The following is a 19,582-nucleotide window of genomic DNA, read 5'->3' on the forward strand; positions in this document are numbered from 1 at the left end:
AAGGTATTTTCTAGGTATTGTCAAGCAGACAAGCACATATTGATTTATAGTTATTGCACACGGCAGGAAGATTGTTTGACACATTATGACTGCATTAGCTTTGTGTGCTATTTCGCAAGCATTGTAGTTAGCAGGGGAAATGTTTTGTTCTTTGTTAGTCGATTTGTTTAACAACCGCATCCCCAAACACTAAGCTATTTCTTTAATTATGGGAGGGGGGAAATGGCTATGGTGTAAAGATGATAAACTATCAAAACAAGCTGCTTATTCCTGACAAGCCACAATAAGCTATAAAATCTAGCTTACTTTTACGTGCAAACATGACTAGACAACTACTGTAGATCATATAGGGGAATCTATTGTAAAATGTGGCTTGTGGACTCAAGGGATTCCCTCCCACATTGACTTGTGTGTTGAGGAGTCTCTCCCTTCATCTCTGCCATGAAACCTTAAACACCCCATACAGAATTCTTGTGAGTGGTCTATGGAGAACACTCCAGTTCAATGGAGCACTATCCATGCCTTTTAGGTGTCGCCACTACCACTGTAGAGCTGAAAACGTAATGTAAAACCACAAATTCAAAAGGCTTCCTGCATGCTGGTGAGCATGATGTCCATGCATATACCACAACATGCAAATACTCAAAGTATGTACAGGAAAAGGGGTGTAATCCCCCTCCCCACTAGTCCCTGATCTTTCCTGTGTTGCACAGGGAAAGTCTATAGTGGGCATCTAGTCACATTCACCTGAACACAAGTCAAGTCCACATGCCTAAGGACCCTCCTTTATCATCCAGAATAAAGAGTGGGGAACCAGAGTCCCACAGTCCTCTCTACTGAGCTCTTGGGCCTCTCCCTAGGTTCCAACCACATTCCACACCTTCCTCTAGCTCTTTTTCCTTGCTGCAATATGCACTTGAACTGTACTAATGCCTCTTGCTCGCCTTGAGTAGTACCTGTAGAGTCCTGCAGCCTACTGTACAAAGGCAAGAATCATGTCTGGTGCCCCACCCACCATAGGCATGCAGCCTGTAGATGGCAATATGATGAAATGCAGCTCTTAGGCAGTAAAAAAATTTCCCTACCCGTCCCACATGAAAGCATTCCCTGACTGGGAATTAGCCTTAATCCTCAGAAGGAACACACACACTGGTTACAGAGCTGCATTTCCATCTTTTGGCCAGCCTCCCCAGCAGTCTGCTTAAGAGCGATTTGATCTGCAGCATTAGCAGGTGATAATGTGTTGCTTAGTGCTACAAAAAGCTTCGCCTGCTGATTTCTGTGCATCAGACTGCGGTTAGAGGCACAGAAGCAGGAAAGACTAGCAGTTCCCCCACCCCACCCCTAGCTAGTTGCCAACTTTATTGATTAAAGGTAAATTACTCTGCACAAAGCTATCTTGCTTTTGCATTCTTTGAGTAGACCAACTGTATAATTTGCTGAAAAAAATAGAAAAGCAAGCAGTTTTCAAAAGTTGCACTGCCTGTGCTTTTGTCAACATTATGAGCCCACTTATTTTTGACCAAATCATCTTTAGCAGGTGGTGTTATAACCTGAATTTTCCAGGTGTGTTACTCTCTCGTGTGTAGATAAAGCCCCAAGGACACTGCAACAGTCAAAAAAGCATTATTTTATGCTGGGATTACCAGACTGTTTATCAAGTCTATGGCAAGCTATGACTTGATGAAGTGGATGAAAAGCTTCAAAGAATGTGTTCTCCAAAAACTGAATGCTAGGTGATTCACTACTCTAAAGACGCAAAGCCTCTTGTTAAATTGTTCTTAGAAGTGTGGTATGCAGTGGAAGTGGAGAAAAGAGATGACTGAAAACATTTTCTTACCATCTTTGATTTTTCACTACTTGGGGTTTTGTTCAAGTCAATCAGCACATATATCCTTTCAATACTCCAAGGCTGATTTCAAAGTGTCCGGGAGGTTTGGCGGCTTGCCAGAACATCTCTAAAATGTCAATGTTGTGGCAAATGAAACCTATTAATGTTATTGTTCCTTTTATGACTTTGATTGCTTGTCCACATTTCTGTTACTAAAGATGCATAAAAGAATTTTAAGTTTCATAAAGCGCTTTACACTAAATCAATATATATATATTAAAACATCAGAACTGGGCTGTCCTTCTGCTACCTAGTTTGTGAAGTCAAATGACCATAGCTGGGATGGTAAAATGGGAACAGTCCTTGGGACCCTCCTGCTGCTGCTGCTGGCAATTGATGCTCTGTGTGTAAGCAGCAGAGATGAGAAGCACAGCACAGAAGTACTCAGCGCCTCCCTCTGCTGTAGTAGGTGATGTTATCTGCCAGCCAGCAGCAGGTATAACAAACAGAGGCAGCTATTGGTCCTTCACTCAGTACAGGCAGGTGGTGTTGTCTGTTCCAGCAGGGATAGCAAATCGAAGGCCATCTGTTGAAAGGCGTCTCCCCAATATAAAGTGTCATTTGTCATTAATTTAGACTGGGAGGAGGGATACAATCCTTATTCGGCTTTCAACCAGCTTGCTGGAATTTTTGGGTTTTCAGAATTATCCTGGATGAACTCTCTTCTACAGATGAATAAAATGCATCACATCACATTTTTTATATATATTTGGAGAAGGCAGACTCTCAACCAAACATCTGTGTGCCACGAGTGGACTTGGTCCATTCATGAACACTCCTTTTAATAGCTCCCATTAGCTTTGATTTTATAATTGACTTAAACTACTTTTCTGTAACTGTTCTGCTTGCAAGAACATTTGATTCTGCTGCTGTGTTTGATCAAATTATTCCCAGATCCCACATACCTCAAAACAGATTTGTTCATGCCTGCTGAACAACTTCCTGGGCCCTTGGGTTGGCGTTCTTACATTGATGCCTCTTCTTTTGTGGTCAGTTATATGGGTGGTGTACAGATGTAATAAACAGACACCAAATACAACTTTCTGGAGCAGTCTTCAAACTCCACAGAAGTGGCATCTACCATTAGCACGTCCCTCATGGCATGAGAAAAGATATGTCATTTGGGCCCAGCTTAATGAAAGCAGAAGCACATATATGCACATCTCAAAACACTATGCTGCATAGGAATACAATGAAAGTGAACCCCACCAATCAGCCTAGCTTGTTGTCACTTCAGTGGAACCACAGAAAGTTGCCTTATATACCAGAGAAGACCACTGGCCCATCTAGCATTGCCCACACTGCTAAGTGGACCTAAATTGAGACAGTTCTCTAGGTTTCAGACAGAAGGCTTTCCCAGCTCTAGCTCCAGATGCCAGGGATTGAACAGTGGATGTTCTGCACACACACACACACACACACACACACACACACACAAACAAACCTGTTCCGCCACTGATCCTTCTGTAAATGTGCTGTTGCCATGTTTTATTTCCATCAGTAATGTACCAGGACTTTTCCAATGAGAGACACAGACCAAAAGAAAATGTTTCTGATTTTAAAGATTTACCTCTTTCTCTGGTCCAAAGACTGTCTGATCTGAACACTAGAAAGGAACAGTCATTTTGCTGCACTGCAACACTTGTATTTTTTCTTAAACTAAGCAATAGCAATGTTTAGAGCATAGGAAATAGTAAAGTGCAGGGGGGTTACTAGAGAAGATCTGGGAACGTATCAACACCTACCCTGCTAGAGATTCAAATCCGAAAGGTCACAGAGACAAATAGAGGGAGCTTCCCCAACTTAGTTTTTTTCTGGAGCAATAAACCATTCTGTTCACATCTGATGGAATGAGCATTTGGTAGCAAACTTTTAAGTACTTAATAATTGTTGCTTGATAAGTAAAAAAAAAAACAACTTGCCAGACTCTAGCAAGACCAGTTTCAAATTCCACTGTAGTCTATTTTTGAAGAATTCTCAGTCATTTTGAACACAGACATGCAAGTAAACTCAGGAATAAGGAGGTGTGAAAGGGCTTGTTTGGGGAAAACATTACTCCTCATGAATCCAACATGGAAAAACTTAAGTTTTGCAAGGGATGCTGAACACCTTCTTTATAGTGTTTTAAAGTACAGTGTTTCTAAGATCCAACAATAATTAACTTTTTAAAACCACATTGTTAAAATATGAAACAAACTGGCCCAAAGCACAATACCTGAACATGTAGCAGCTTGCTGTTCCAGCTCTGACATCTACGCTGTCTGAATTGCAGCTGAAGAATTTTTAGTACGTAAATGTACTTAACAACACTATACTATGTGGTAGCTGCACTCCATATTTTAAAAGTAGATAAAAAAGTTTAAATGTCATAAGTGAAGGCAAAAGTGAGCATTTGAAACACATTTCTCACACTGAAATGTATATGTGTGCTTCTCTCACCTACCGAGATAACTGAGGCTTTTAAACTGCTAACCTCTGTCAGGATCATGCCTCTAGTCAGCACGATATCTTTTTATTTCACCTCAAAATTCTGTTTTTCTAGAACTTGTCAAAGGTACAGAGGGGAGCAGGTTAATTTAGAATGTTTGGATAGGTTATGTCTTTACAATGCTTGTAAGTCAACTCCATGACTGAAAGCTGCAAGACCTGCTCCCTGCCTTGCAAGTCTCTTTCCACCAGGCTTGAGAGGGTGTCACCCTAACTATTTGATTCGCTGACTCCAGCTACAAGCCAAGGCTGCCAAAGAGGCTAAAAATGATCTTTGCTGCAGGTCCTTCAAGAACTACTTTTCTCAGGATGCCTACACACTCTTGGGATAGGGTATTGCTTAGGGGTTTTTTTCTTAGGGGGCAAGATTTAACTTTGGAGATGTTACAAAAATTAATGTCCATAACAGCAAAAGTATCTTTTTTCAGTTGTATTATGACATGTGGGATAATTGATTTTGTTTTGTATGTTTCGATATGCTTTTATTTACTACTTATGACTACTTTTGCTATATTTTTGCAATTATGTAATTTTTTGCATGTTGTAAACTGCCTTGATTTTAACTATGGAAAAGTGGCATACGAATAAATGATCATGATGAATCTCTTCATCTGAGATTGTGGATTTACTGTGGAAACCTTTCAACTGTACAAGATTATACTGCATAAATGAAAGCAGAAAATAAAACACAGTGGGACAATTTGTGGAACACATGGAATACTGCTTCTCCCCCCCCCCCCAAAAAAAATATTCATATATTAAAAAGTCCATTACCTAAGCTATTCAAAGTTAATGCATGAGAATTCAGCTATTTGTAGCACAGCAGTGCCATCCATCATGGAATTTGTATTTGGAAAACTGATCAATTTATCTTCATCATCATAATCAATTATTATTTATATAGCACAGTCAGTGTGCCTGACACTTTAATAGGTAGTTATAATAGAGAAGCCCCCGGTTCTGAGAACCTTATACTCTAAAATATTATATATGGGAAACAAAAGAAAAGGTAGTGGAGATAGGCAGGGAAACGCTATCAGAATTCAAAACTGCTTGTTTGTTTGTAGGCTCTAAGGAAAATGGAAGTTACTGATTCTTACAGTGATCAGAGGGGTTTCCCCCCAGTCTACTTAGTGTAGCTCCCAAAGAAGAAACACTATTCAGCTATTCACTGCTAATTAACATGAAAATAATAAAAAATAGTGAGTTAGTTAAGGCAATTGTATCCTAGCTTGCTCCAATGCAGTTAACCATAGTTTCCGAGTTCAGACAAAATGGGCACTATGGTTGATGAAAGTCATCCTGCTTCATTTGCCATTTCACATGAAGGAATTCTCTGTATGTGGCTAGAAGGCACATTCACTCCTCATCTTCTTAAGTCAAGGTGTGGTCGAACACCTTCATAGTTACTGTGGTCCTCAAGTCTTCACATGGTTGGTGTTAAGTTAGAGGCATCAAAGCTTTCCTGTGCCAAACATGTCATATGGGGTCTGAGAATGCCACAAGGAGCCTTTCAAAGCAACTCCTATTTTCATATCATCATGTGTACAAAGGATAGTGTAAGTAACCATTTCAAGGAGCTCATGTGTTCACACAGAAACAGATGCCTTTGTCAGAAATGAAAATTTTACCATCTGTGCAGAAGAGCTTATATCCTTAACGAGTATAGCTTTCAACCTTCCATAACTTTATCAAGTAACTTTTTAGAAAGCATTTGCTAGAAACTACTGTTTGTCCTAAATCTGTTGCCAATAAAGATTTCTATTTCATTACATTATTCCACGCACAGTATCAAACTACATTTTATCCTGGAGGCAAGAAACATTATTTCCTCTTACCTACACATACACACTGATTGATTCCAGAATTCAATAAAGCAGCTGTCCTTTCTTAGCCCACAAAATTATGATTAAAGTTTAAATTACAGTAGGATCCCACTTTGGGTTGGTTTTCAGACCTCTTCCAGTTGTTGGAACTGTTGAATTTCTGTTTGGGGTCAAAATATAGGCATCTGACAGCCTCCTTTCAATTACCTTGAAAATGTTGCTACATTCTCTCTTTAGCTTTTGTGTGTAGACACTCAAAGGTCTGGCAGATGCAATTTCATGCCAAACCAATACTGTGTTCCCATTTTGTTTCCTTGGGAGCGTCTGCCAGATACATTTTCCTGCCATTCACTCAAAGAAATCTTTGTGTTTGGCAGAACACAGTAGATTTATATAGCCATCTTTGTGCATTATTTCACTGTGAATGCCACTACATTAAAGAGTCTACTAAAGTCCAATGAAAGGCCTTGATAATCCCCCTCTCCCCCAGTATTTATTTACAGAATTTCTCCAATATCCTACAGAGGAACTAATATTTCTAATATAAGACTTTCACTTTTTGCGAACAGATAAAAAATTCTTAGTTTTTAACCTAGTATTTCAGAGAGTGTCAAAAGCGAGTGACATATGAGCTCAGTAACCCATTCATTAACCATGTACAGTAGGCAGTGTCTATGGTTTAAATCTCACCTCATCCATAAACTCACTAAATAGCCATAGACAAATCACAGCCTTTCAAGCTTCATCCTCCTTATCTTCATATTTTATGGAGATAATAACACTGGCCCAACCCTGTAAAGTAGACTGGCATCATCATCCCCATATGTAGATGGTGACGCTGCAATCCTATACACACTTATTTGGGAGTATGGCCCAATGGATTCCGTAGGCTTTACTTCCTAGTAGATATGCACAGGATCATGCTGCAAAGCTAGCACAAGCGGCTTACGGCCACTTGTTTTAAGTTCATGTTTGAGATCCAAACTGGCCCCTTTCTGCATCAGAGTTTACCCCCTTCACCACACCACATCAGATCTCTTTATTTAAGTAAGGTAAAGGTAAAGGTATCCCTGCCCGTACGGGCCAGTCTTGACAGACTCTAGGGTTGTGCGCCCATCTCACTTAAGAGGCCGAGGGCCAGCGCTGTCCGCAGACACTTCCGGGTCACGTGGCCAGCGTGACATTGCTGCTCTGGCGAGCCAGAGCCGCACACGGAAACGCCGTTTACCTTCCTGCTGGTAAGCGGTTCCTATTTATCTACTTGCACCCGGGAGTACTTTCGAACTGCTAGGTTGGCAGGCGCTGGGACTGAACAATGGGAGCGCACCCCGCCGCGGGGATTCGAACCACCAACCTTTCGATCGGCAAGCCCTAGGCGCTGAGGCTTTTACCCACAGCGCCACCCGCGTCCCTATTTAAGTAAGGTAAACCACTTCAAATTCAAGTGGCCACTTCTTTTCTTGGAACAAATTTCACAACTCCCTCCTACAGAGACATATTTGGAAATGGATAGAAACCAAAGAAGCAAGCAGTTGATGTGATCTAAATTGTATGGAATAATATACTAATTTCTCTGTAAAATGACCTACAACTTCTTCATTTTAGGATCTCTAGTCATGCTTGTCCATTCATCACTGAAATCAGATTCAGAATCTCAGGCCAAGTTCAACACAACAACTATATATTCTAAAGCAACAATTATCTGCATACTTACTAAGGATTGAATTCTAATAAAAGATAATAAAAGGATAATACTATCCTACATTTGCTTATGTCCAGCATTACCCTGATAAAGAATAGCCTTATGTATTATTCAGAAGAACATCTAGTCCCAGACTCATAGCACTTCTAAGATCCCCAGCAGACCTTGTCCCCACCCTGTTATCCAAGTTCCTTTAGCTGCCAAGAGTTTACATGTAGAAAGCAAGGATCCACAAGGGCATCAGATCCAGCCTCCGAGGAATGCTTCACCCACTGTTACTTCCATGGTGGCCAGTGACAGCTGTGGCACACTCCTTAGAGGCTGGATCTGACAACTCCTTGGCATCCCTCCCCCATGCCACCTCTTGGCAAATAGAATGCCCTATTGGTCTCCTCCCACCCTTGTTCCCGATGTAGATCTTACTCAGACATTCTTTTCTGGATTATGGGGGGGGGTACATTTTGTGGTTTGCCTCAAGTGGCTAAATATCTTGGGGCAACCTTGGTAGAAAGTATTGTGTTTCACAGCAGATTCTCCCATGGAACGCCTTCTTGTATATCAGCAGTATATCACAAACCATGACTTTGGAGTTTGACTATGCCACTGCCAACTATTTGGGACAGTGTGTCAGACAAAGTATTGGAAAGAAGCCTAGTGGAGTGATGACTCCAGAGACCTCATGTGAACTGGAGCACCTTATGTTTTTATTACTTGAACACAAACAAAAACACTCTGCCTTGTGCTGCTATAACAAGACTATGTTCCTCCTTAATAAAAACAAAACCAAGTTCTAGGATCCCAAAGAAAACACCAAGAAAGTTTAGCACTGGTAGAATCACATTGTATCCTGAAAGGAAACTGTTTTAGCTTTTTGCCCTGGTTTTTCCAATAGAAAGGTGGAGAAAGCAATGTGCATTGTAACAACTTGCCTTTATACACAGTGCATAACAAACCAAACCCAGGAAGCAAGCTGCAGAGAGACCTTCTAACACCACCATTTACATACAAAAACCTAGGTCCCAATCATACTCTGCTTGCAATTCATTTCACATATTTTCACTGACTAACAGCTCTAGCATTCTAGAACAGAGGGCAAAGCAGACCCAGGAGAAAGGAAGTCTGTTTGCCAGCTGTAAAAGAAGCATAATTCTTTTATTAGGTTCGGGTGGAGACAAAGGAAAAGAACTGGATAGACCCACACACCCCTGGAAAAGTAGATTAGTACTTGATGGTGTTACCAGACATTTGCTATTTCAAGAGGAAACATCTTATTCTAGTACATTACAATCCTAGAGCTTATAATGGATGCTATCCCACAGGTGCGCAGACCAAATAACTACATGTACTATAGTCTGTTGGTTTTATCTCACAATCTAAAACACAGGAAGTGAAAAACGCAGTGAAATCTGTTAAAACATGTCAAGGGTGCCCCCCTCCAGAAAAAATGCAAGGGAAAATTGGGGTAAGGGAGAGAGAAACGATTTAACTCTTCCTTAGCTACCAACTCCTAAACCAGTTGGGATGACATTTCCCACCCAGTCAAAAATGCAAGCAAAGAGTACATTACACACTGAGTGCATGGGAGATGCCAACAACCATTGGGGCAGGGATGTGAGAGAAACAAGGAAGGCCAAAAGCAGAATCTTGGGAATGAAGTAGTTTTTGGTAACCTGCCTGCTGCAGCCCTCCATCCTTTACTTAGGAAGATACAGCCAGCCAGGCAGAGATCAAATTAGCATGCCACGAATTACATCGTTACAGCCAGGACCAGACTCCTAAATGGCCCTTCCATACCAGAGCACCGGCACATTCTAATAAACAAGACGTAAAAAAGACCCCAAACCCCAGATATTATATGCATATGCAAAAGTAGTTAATCATACTAGGCCAGGAGTTGGAGGACAGAAGATGGGGAGGAGGGGCGAAGAGAGAACGAGAAACAGCTCTAATACAGCCCCCCCCCCAAGGAAAGCAGCGCAACGGATCGTAAAAGAGGGGCACCGATATCTCCATGGAGCAAGCTCTCCCAACTCTTCCCACCCACCGTCGCTTTAACAACCATCTCCTAGCAGGTTTCTTGCAGCAACGGGGACACCCACAGCGCCCACCCAACTCGGCGCCTAGGAGATTCCGCTCCCGGTGCGCTGCTGAATGGGATCGACACCCCGCAGCCAGCCACCCCGCGTCCCCGGAGCTCAGTCCTGGCCGAGCAAGGCTCACCATCTTATCGGCGTCGTGCGAATGCCTGAAAGTGCTGGCTTCTGCAAAGCTCTGGGTTGGGCACGGCCATCGGTGGAGGCTCCGGGAGGGCATCGGCTACATTTAACTTCTTCGCGGTCGGCGGAGGGAAAAGGGGGGGGGGGGGAATCGAGCCAGCACCAAGCAGCCTCCAGGAGCCCCCTGCCGCTCGCTCACCCAAAAGCTTCTTTCAGTCGAGGTGGTGCGGGGGGGGGGGGGTGGAGAGAGAATAAATAAAGATCAACCCAACAGGGCGTCCCTTAGCCGAGCCAACAGCGTGCGAGCTCCGCAACCGGAGCCCGCGCTCCTCTTCTTCCTGCTGCAGCCGGGCCGGCGGGCTCGCCAAGCAGCTAGCCCGCAAGAGGCGGCGGCGGCAGCCACGAAGGAACTTTCGCCTGGCCAGGAAGAGTCAGCCTGCTGCACAAAGCCCCCGATTCTTCCCGCTGAATGGATCTCTCTTCTCTCTGTCCCCCGCCCCCCATCTCGCCCTCCTCCATCCCGCCCCATGGCAAAAGGCATTTGACCTGGGGGGAATCACCACACACACGCACACGGTTTAAAAAAAAAAGCATTAGTGCAACCTGCAGACACGATTTAAAGCAAGAAAATTGGAGGAAGAGACGAAGTACCTTGTATGTGCTGCTTGATGACATTCTCCAAATGGTCCAGCCTTTCTATAATCCTTAAAGTGTCCCCTTTGTCTTCCTCTAACTTTTTCTCCGAGATCGGCTCCTGCACTTTCACATAGACCGTGGCAATGTAGTTGGTCACCCAGCCCACGTAGAGCAAGCAGATGATGTTAGTCATTCCACTCAGGATCACGCAGGTGGACACCAAAGTTTTGGTTTTCCTGGTGCAAACCATGCTGAGATCCCTCCATATAGCTCCAAGGAAACCCTGTGGTCCGGTTACCAAACGGGGCGGCGAGAGAGAAACACACAAACCCACGGCACGCTATAAAGAAATAGTCGGCGTGTATATTATTAACAGCCTGCCTTCACTTTCTCCGAGGACTGGGGAGCGCGGAGCACGCCGCTCAAGTCAGTGAGTTCCCATGCGAAACCGGGGCTGCTCCCCGGACCAGGAACATCCCTTGCCCTACCCCGAAGCAGAGCTGAGGGGACAGTTGGCGCCTCGAGGTTCCCGCAGGCTTAAAATAATAAAATAAAAAGAGCCTAAAACTTTTTTGCCTTCCCACCCCTCAAGAGCCGCACCAAGAGCAAACCCGTCCTCTTCCAGGCTGAGCAGCTTCGCCCCGGACGCCAGGCGCGTGGAAAGGTGCGGAGTCAGGTGCCCAAATGTTGCGAAAACTTTGTTCTCCTCGTCGGCGCTGCTTCCCACAGCCTCGCAGCCACCGCTCCAAAGCCAGCCCTTGGAAGCCGCGAGCGGGCGAGTCGGTGTGTACGGCCCGCAGACCGGCAGGCCTCCTCTCCAATGAGCGAGAGGCGCCGGCCCAGAGCGCGCCGGCGGCACCGATCGCCCGACCAATGGGGACGCGGGAGGGGCGGGGCTTCGTCAGAGGCCCACCTGCTGTATTGCATGCCTTCCTCTCAGTCGCTCACTCGCTAGCTCTGTGTGTCGTTAGGCGCGCGCGCTTAGCGCGAGGGCGTTTGCGCGGTGGAAACTCCCGGCCAGGGGAGCCAACCTGCGGCGCAGATTAAGCTAAAAGACTCCTGCAACCCACCCACCGGGCCTGCTGAAGTTTTACCGCCCTCACCGAATGTGAGAGGAAAAGGTTAATTCTATTCGTTTTCCAGCCCAGCCTCTCTCCTCTGCTTCTTAGAGAACCTGCTGCGCCTCGCTGTTTTTATTTGGCTCCTGTTTATTGCCACCACCTGCGGCGCCCACCGTGACTAAGGGGGTCAATAAGGTGTTTTGAAGCAAATAAGGCGATTATTGCTCGGGCAGCTCTTAACGCGGCTCCTCATCTTAGAATCTGATTGATCTGCTGCTGGGACGAAGCCAGGGAAATCCCCCTGGCGCCTATAAACCGCCGGGTCCCTTCCTCCTTGGCTGCATGTATTCAGTAATTCCCCAATCTGGCAATGAATTAAAGTCCCGGCCCTGTTCACCGCTTGTTCGAGTGCTTCTGATTGCTAACTATATGGCTGTAATTGCATGATTGTTGCTTGTTATTACGTGCTTCTCGAGAAATAATTTACAGTCTCTTTTTCTGCGTACCCTCCCAAGAACTCCCGAGTGCTGCTGCATCATTGGGTGACACTGTTATTGTTGTTGCTGAATTTATAACCCACCTTTCTACAAAAATACGCAAGGTGCCTTACACGAAACTAACATAGTACACAAAAAGATGAAAGACAAACAAGCAAAAACAAAAGCAGTTAAAAGTCAAAGGGGTTTTACAGGTCAAAGTCAAACACTATAGAGACACTCTGCATATTATTCCTATTTCTAGCGGCATCTCTTATTTGCGTGGACATGGTGCCCACTGTCTAAACTTGCATGGCTCTAATCAAAGTTCTTTAGGTGCTTAGCCCACACAGTATTGCAAAAATGACACCAACTTCAAGTGTCATGGCCAAACTTTATTATTTGACAAATCTGACCCTCCCTTATGTGTACCAAAGACATCAGGTCTATGCTGCTCTGAACTTATGCAGGTCATCGGCCTGGAAGGGAGAGGATGAGAACAGGAGGGGGGAAATGGAAGTGGACAGAGCTGAAACAGAGCAATAGAAGGGGTTGGTGAAGCCTTCTGTAACCAAGCTCTGTGTTCATTTATATGCAATCTTTTTATAAAAAGCTCCACAGCCCAAAGCTACCAAAGCAGAGTTTAATAAAATAAAAGTTACAGACTAAAACCACTGCTACATTAGTACAATTAATATTCCATAAAAGACAAAATAGTTGTGTTTTTTGGAGGAGAGTGTTAGAGAGATAAAGATGGGATAACAGAGAGTGAGATGGGGTGACACACTGAGAGAATGATACAAAAGTGGGTGTACTTTTGCCCTGGCTCCACCTATAAGAACAAAAAAGAGAGAGCTTGCTGGATCAGGTCAAAGGTCCATCTTGTTCAACTTCTTGTTTGCACAGTGGCCAACAAGTTGCCTATGGGAAACCCATAAGCAGAACTTGAGCAAAACAACACTCTCCCCACCTGTAATCCCTTTCCCCAGCAGCTGGCATTCAAAGGCATGCTACCTCTGACAGAGGAGGAAGAACATATCCATTGTGACTAGTAACCACTGATAACCTTCTCCCCAGTGAATTTCTTTTAAAGACATCTAAGTTAGTGGTCATCACTACTGGCCTTGGTTCCACTCACTGCCAGTACAGGTGGTGACCATTTTGTTTGCATACAATTGGTGCATGACTAGCAACACGTGGGTCCTTTTGGACCAGGAAGAGGGCAGGGTGGGGCAGGCTTATGTGCGCTTTGCCAATTTGCATGGGAGCCATGAACAGAACCTGCACGCAAAATGCTTGTCACCTGTATACCTTTGAGGAAACAAAACAAAAAAGGTTCTCCATCCTTGGGCTACAGCCCAAGTAAATGATTGGGAGGGGGGCTCTGTTTGAGGAAAAACTCCTATGAATATTTGTTTCACAAACACTTCAGTTACAGCTTTCTGTATAATATGAATCTCCTGACATGAAATGGTTTAGTATCCTCCCTTCTCTCACATCCTTTTATCTTTTTTGCACATTGATGTCTCTCTTCTGAGGGATTTTTGTCATGGAGTAGGGGCTCTTGGTTTTTGTTTTAGAAAAAAACCCGCTCAGCTGCACTGCAATGGGCAGCTTTCCCCTCAGCCATTCCTGTTTTACAGGGTTGCTTGTTCTTTTTGCACAGGACCTTCCAATAAATGGTACAACAGTCCTCTACCAATATTAATAGGCACTGCCTTTCTCTGTCCCCCTCTGTAGTTCGAACACTACTCAGCACACTGACTGCTGTAAAGCAATTAAATAGGTGCCCAAAGCATCGGAAGGCTCTAACTTGCTCAGCCCTTTGATAAACTGAGGCTTAGGTGAAGGAATAGCAATGCCCTCTGACCTCGTAACTATGAACTATTTGTTCTCTTCAGCACTTTCTCCCATTTTTCGATGCTGTTACATTTAACTCCAGGGATTAGGTTGTATGTATGCTAGTACAAGGCTATGGAGGCGGTGGAAGGAAACTCAGCAGAACAGGGCTACATATAGAAAACATTCCTTATACCACAAGTATGGTGCTGGTAAATTCCCCTATAATTCTGCCAAATTAGTGGCCACCTCTCCCCCCAGGAGCATAGACCGCATACTGTTCAGGCCGAACTATAAATGCTACTTCCCAGGTGTCATGAGGTGAACTGCCTGTGAGGTAAAAGCCTGTAAGAGGAGGGAGCAAGTTACAGGGTATGAATGCTATTTGTAGTCATGTGGGTGGATCTGCTTGACTTGAAAATTTGTATGCAGCTTCAAATACTAATTGCAGGAGGGAACTGCATGCTGGCCTAGGAATGTTCTATATATATAAACAAACAAACAAATTCTCATGCGGACAGGATTATGTATTTAGTTAACTATGTTTCAACTACCATATTACAAATTCCTGTTTTAACACCCTGGTTGCAGGGTGGTTCTCTTAAGGGGACAACACACATCTTCATGTAGCTTGTCCACATCCTCATGTCACTACATTCAAAACTAATAGACTACTTGAATTTAGTGTCTTGGACTATGATATCTTACATGCGGTTATACACATTTTTCTTAACACACTCATGAGAACTCTGATATGTGCCTTTATAGCTCCTTGAAAATTCTGTTGGTGAATGTCAGCAGCTCTGATGACCTGACTTCATTCAGCTAATATACTGTCTCCTAGATCAGAAGCAACATGCCTCTGAATGCCGGTCTCTGGAGAACAGCAACAGAAGCAAGCTATTACGCTCATGTCCTTCTTGCTTACATCCTGTAGGCATTTGATTTGCCAGTGTGAGACACAGGATGCTGGACCAGATAAGGCTTTGGTCTAAACCACTGGAGCTCTTTTTAGGTCCGTATAGTTTGCTAGGCACAGAAGTGGAACAGTCATATCAGCCATTGTCCCCGTTTCCCACGCCCCATCCCCATTGCTCTTCTATAATAGCTCTTTTCCAGATTGGTGACCTGCAGTGCAGAAGGTACACATACTCCAACTACATTTAATATTTTCAGTCATTTAGTTATGTAAATGTTTGGGTTCAAAAAGCTTTACTATTCATTTTTTTAATCAATCCTTACATCACTTCCTGTATTTAAGCAGGCTTAAGCAGAGCCAATGACTTCCACTAGATTGCCAAATAAAGCAAAGATTTGAACTCAGCTCTTCCCATACAAAATCCAACAATCTACCTACTACACCAGCCTTGCCCAGCCTCCAGATGTTTTGTGTTAGAGGTCCCATCATCCTTGACCATTGTTTGTCCTGGCTGGGACTGATGGGAGTTGGTGTCCAAAACATTTTACAAGCACTAAATTGGGGAAGATAGTGCCACACAGTTCTGTTTACTGTTTACTATTATAATGAGCAGAGGCATTTGTTAGAGAAGCCAAAGAGAAGCAATAACCTACTCTGCGTTTCAAACCACAGATGATTACACCTGCGAACCACCTATTTCGCTGAATACCATGAGGCATAAAAAAAATCATGATTAATTTACTTTAAATATATTATTTGATTGCAATTAAATATTAAATAGCAAGCAGCATGTGACTAAGCACATATGAACAGCAAGCAGCATTCATTTCCCCAGTCTGAACAATCAATCTTATAGTTGTGTTGTTGTTTAGTCGTTTAGTCGTGTCCGACTCTTTGTGACCCCATGGACCAGGGCACGCCAGGCACTCCTGTCTTCCACTGCCTCCCGCAGTTTGGTCAAACTCATGCTGGTGGCTTCGAGAACACTGTCCAACCATCTTGTCCTCTGTCGTCCCCTTCTCCTTGTGCCCTCAATCTTTTCCAACATCAGGGTCTTTTCCAGGGAGTCTTCTCTTCTCTTATAGTTATCACTCTTTAAAAAACACAGAATGCAAGAAGAGCCCTGCTGGATCAGACCAAAGGCCCATCTATATATACCCAGGTGGGGTATATATAAAATTATTATTATTATTATTATTATTATTATTATAATTAATAATAATAATAATAATAATAATAATATTTACTCCAGCAACCTGTTCTCACAGTAGCCAACCAGATGCCTGTGAGAAGCCCACAAGTGTTCCATTTACAATATGATATATATATATATATCTCAGAAGAAAGGCCCACTGAGTTCGTGGATCTTATTCCCAGATAAATGAGCAAAGCATCACTATCCAGATTTCCTAGGTGGAACCTGGGTGGATTTGTTCTCAAAGATTACACTATTTGAATGGATTTTCTGCTATTTTCTCCCTTGCCATCCGATCCTTCATTTGAAAATATAGATTTTGAGCGTTCTTCAGTAAGTAACATTTTTCTATTCAGGACTGTTAGAACCAGGCAGAAAATGAGTGAGAGCTCACTTGCTCATTCATCACAATTTAAAATGAGGGGAATCTTGTTCTGAGAGTCTCACTGAATCAGTAAGTACTTTGATACTGTTATTTCAGCTGGGACCATCTGCACTATAAAGCAGTATCATACCACTCCAAATAATCATGGCTTCCCCCAAGGAAACCAGCAAACTATAGTTTCTTCGGAGTGATGAGGTTTAGGGGACCCCAATTCCCCTCACAAAAGACCCTGATGTTGGGAAAGATGGAGGGCACAAGGAGAAGGGGACGACAGAGGACGAGATGGTTGGACAATGTTCTTGAAGCCACTACCATGAGTTTGACGAAACTGCAGGAGGCAGTGGAAGACAGGAGTGCCTGGCGTTCTCCGGTCCATGGGGTCACGAAGAGTCGGACACAACTAAACGACTAAACAACAACAACAACTCCCCTCACAGAGCTATAAGCCCAGAGTGGTTTAACAGTCAATCCCTCTTTCCAGGGAACTCTGGGAATTGTAGCTCTGTGAAGAGAATAGGGAGCCTCCTATCCCCATTCTGTCCCCACCATTATTCTTATATAATTTCCACTTGCTAAATCTCTGCCTTTATTATAAACTGATCACCAGGCTCCTTTATTATCCTTAATAAACTACCGTTCCCAGGATTTGCCTAGGAGAGGGGAGTCAAGATCATTTAAAGTGGCATGATACTGCTTTCAATGTATAGTGCATATGGTGCCTGAGAGGGATGTGGCATCAGCCTCACGATAGTGGCTTGTGCCTGTGTGTGATGGTTGTTCAGTCAGCTGAACAAGACACAGAAAGGTCTCTGGGGTTTGGAAGGTGAAGGCCAGAAGTTCACTCTTCAATTCAATGAGCTAATTAGCTCAGCGTGTGCTTCTAACTGTACATTGCCATTCAGCGTTGTAATACAACAGCTGGAGTGAGCTAATAATAAGACTAATTAGAATATAAGTGTAGAGTCCACCAGTCCCAAGAGCACTGAGTAAAAAGAAAAAAAAGAAAGCAGGAAAGAGGCAGCAAAGTCAGGGTGCTGACAGATTTAGTGGATGAGCTTGCTTTCCTCTGTTTATTCTGCTCTTCCTTTTCTTTCAACTCTCCCTATCTCTGCTTATTACTTCTCTTTAGATAAGCAGCAAGAGCTCTGCTGGATCAGGCCAAAAGCCCATCTAGTCCAAAACTGCTCTCACAGTAACCAACATGAAGCCTGCAAGCAGAGCCTGAGCACAACAGCTGCATTCACTTCCCAGCAGCTGATAATCAGTTCCATTTTCTGTGTCTTCTTCACTTTTCTTCATTCCATCCCCATTCTGTCCCCACCATTATTCTTATATAATTTCCACTTGCTAAATCTCTGCCTTCATTATAAACTGATCACCAGGCTCCTTTGCTTAGTTTGCTTAATTTATAATGCACAAAGAATTGGTGATCAGAAATCTCCAGTGTGATGTGTCGTGTAGACAAGAGCTGGCCCTAAGATCATTTTGCTTCATACAAAGACCAGGAAAGCCTGATCGTGAGTGGTGAACGGTGCTGACGCGGACAAATGGGAGGATGGCTATAAGTAAGACAAGGACATTTAGGTAATTTAACTTGTTCTCAATGATCCCATGATTCAGAACAAGCCTTTGCCCAGAACATTTAGTAGTGCCAAGTGCTGGCATATCTAGCATTTTATAATCTGGAAGCAGAATAAAGACAAATAATATGCCATTTCATTTCTGTGATTTTGGCTGTTATTTAGCATAATATGGCGGTGATGGTGGCTGCAATAAAATGTTGCAGTGTGGAGTACTCCTGTTCAGTGCCCCAGCCTTCCAATGTGGCATACTCCATACCATTCCCCCTCATTTATTTTTAGTCCTGTCCCCCCAAACGACAGACATTCAGCATTCTGTGAAAACTAAGTGTGCTCAGCCCTCTTGGGCTTGTTTTCAGTTATGTTGGTTTCCCCCTCTAAATATTTCTTTAACTTCTGCAGACCTTCAGGTTCCCATAAGGCTAACTGATAGCCTTGTTTTTACTACATGGTTCTTAAAACACAGTACCTGAATCCGCTGTTAGTGTATATGACATTTGTGTGACACTTTTTCACAAAAATGTTATGACGTGGTATACAAACATTGTTAATAAACACACACACCATTCCTTCTCACACGCTCAATTATGTGCCCATGCTATTTTCAAACTGTAGCAGACCTTGGAATGAGTATTTTCTCTACTGTTAATGAAATGTCCTTAATTACATTTATTCTCCTGTTGGGACAGCAGCTGAACATGACTAATATTGTTGTCCAGCTACTGTTTTGCCCCTTAGCAAAGCTTGTGCTAGAAATATGAAATCCTTTTGCTAATCTCAAATAGCTTGTTCACTGGGAAAGACTCTTCAGTTTATTATTATTTCCATTTGTAGACCACTCTACTATCCAACAGATCTCAAAGCAGTTTGCATACACAATAACTACAATAAAACCATATCCAATGATTCACATAACAAAATACATAAAAATATCCATAAACATAATATAAAATAAATAAAATCAGAAAGCACTACAAGGCAATGTAATGTACAATTTCAAGCAACACAACATACAGGTACATAAAATCATTCATCCAATCTCACTATGCACCCATTTCACACAAGTACCACAACCATTCACTACATCAAACATTACCTCTATCACCTCCCCGTACATAAACCACTCACACTCAGCAATATTACAACCCACATACAAGGGGTCACTGTCAAGCATACAGAAATAAGGCAGACTATTAATATCTGAAGGGGTAATGGACTTACGCACGTCACCTGGACCACTTAATACTCCTCTCCCATCTCTGATTTGAGAGGGGCGCAGATCTCTAGCAAAGTAGGATTTCTCCCAACTACAGAAACAACATGCATGGTATTGCATAACCTCAAGGAGAGCCAGTGTGGTGTAGTGGTT

At 43.3% G+C, this 19,582-nt stretch overlaps 1 protein-coding gene and 1 long non-coding RNA gene across 2 annotated transcripts in view; one reads left to right on the forward strand and one right to left on the reverse strand.

The window, feature by feature from the left end:
• GALNT18 (polypeptide N-acetylgalactosaminyltransferase 18) overlaps window positions 1–11,575 on the reverse strand; it is a 261,779-nt gene extending 250,204 nt beyond the window's left edge. The window contains exon 1 of the mRNA XM_083419760.1: window positions 10,774–11,575. Coding sequence (XP_083275886.1) covers window positions 10,774–11,008 — 235 coding nt within the window. The 5' untranslated portion in view covers window positions 11,009–11,575. The remainder of the gene's footprint in view (window positions 1–10,773) is intronic.
• Window positions 11,576–11,692: 117 nt separating this feature from the next.
• The window catches only part of LOC310670099, an 87,933-nt gene continuing 80,043 nt past the window's right edge, over window positions 11,693–19,582 (forward strand). The window contains exon 1 of the long non-coding RNA XR_014507523.1: window positions 11,693–12,014. This is a non-coding gene — a long non-coding RNA (uncharacterized lncRNA). The remainder of the gene's footprint in view (window positions 12,015–19,582) is intronic.

This window comes from Podarcis tiliguerta, assembly GCF_965153285.1.
Source record: "Podarcis tiliguerta genome assembly, chromosome: 1".
Classification (NCBI taxonomy): domain Eukaryota; kingdom Metazoa; phylum Chordata; class Lepidosauria; order Squamata; family Lacertidae; genus Podarcis; species Podarcis tiliguerta.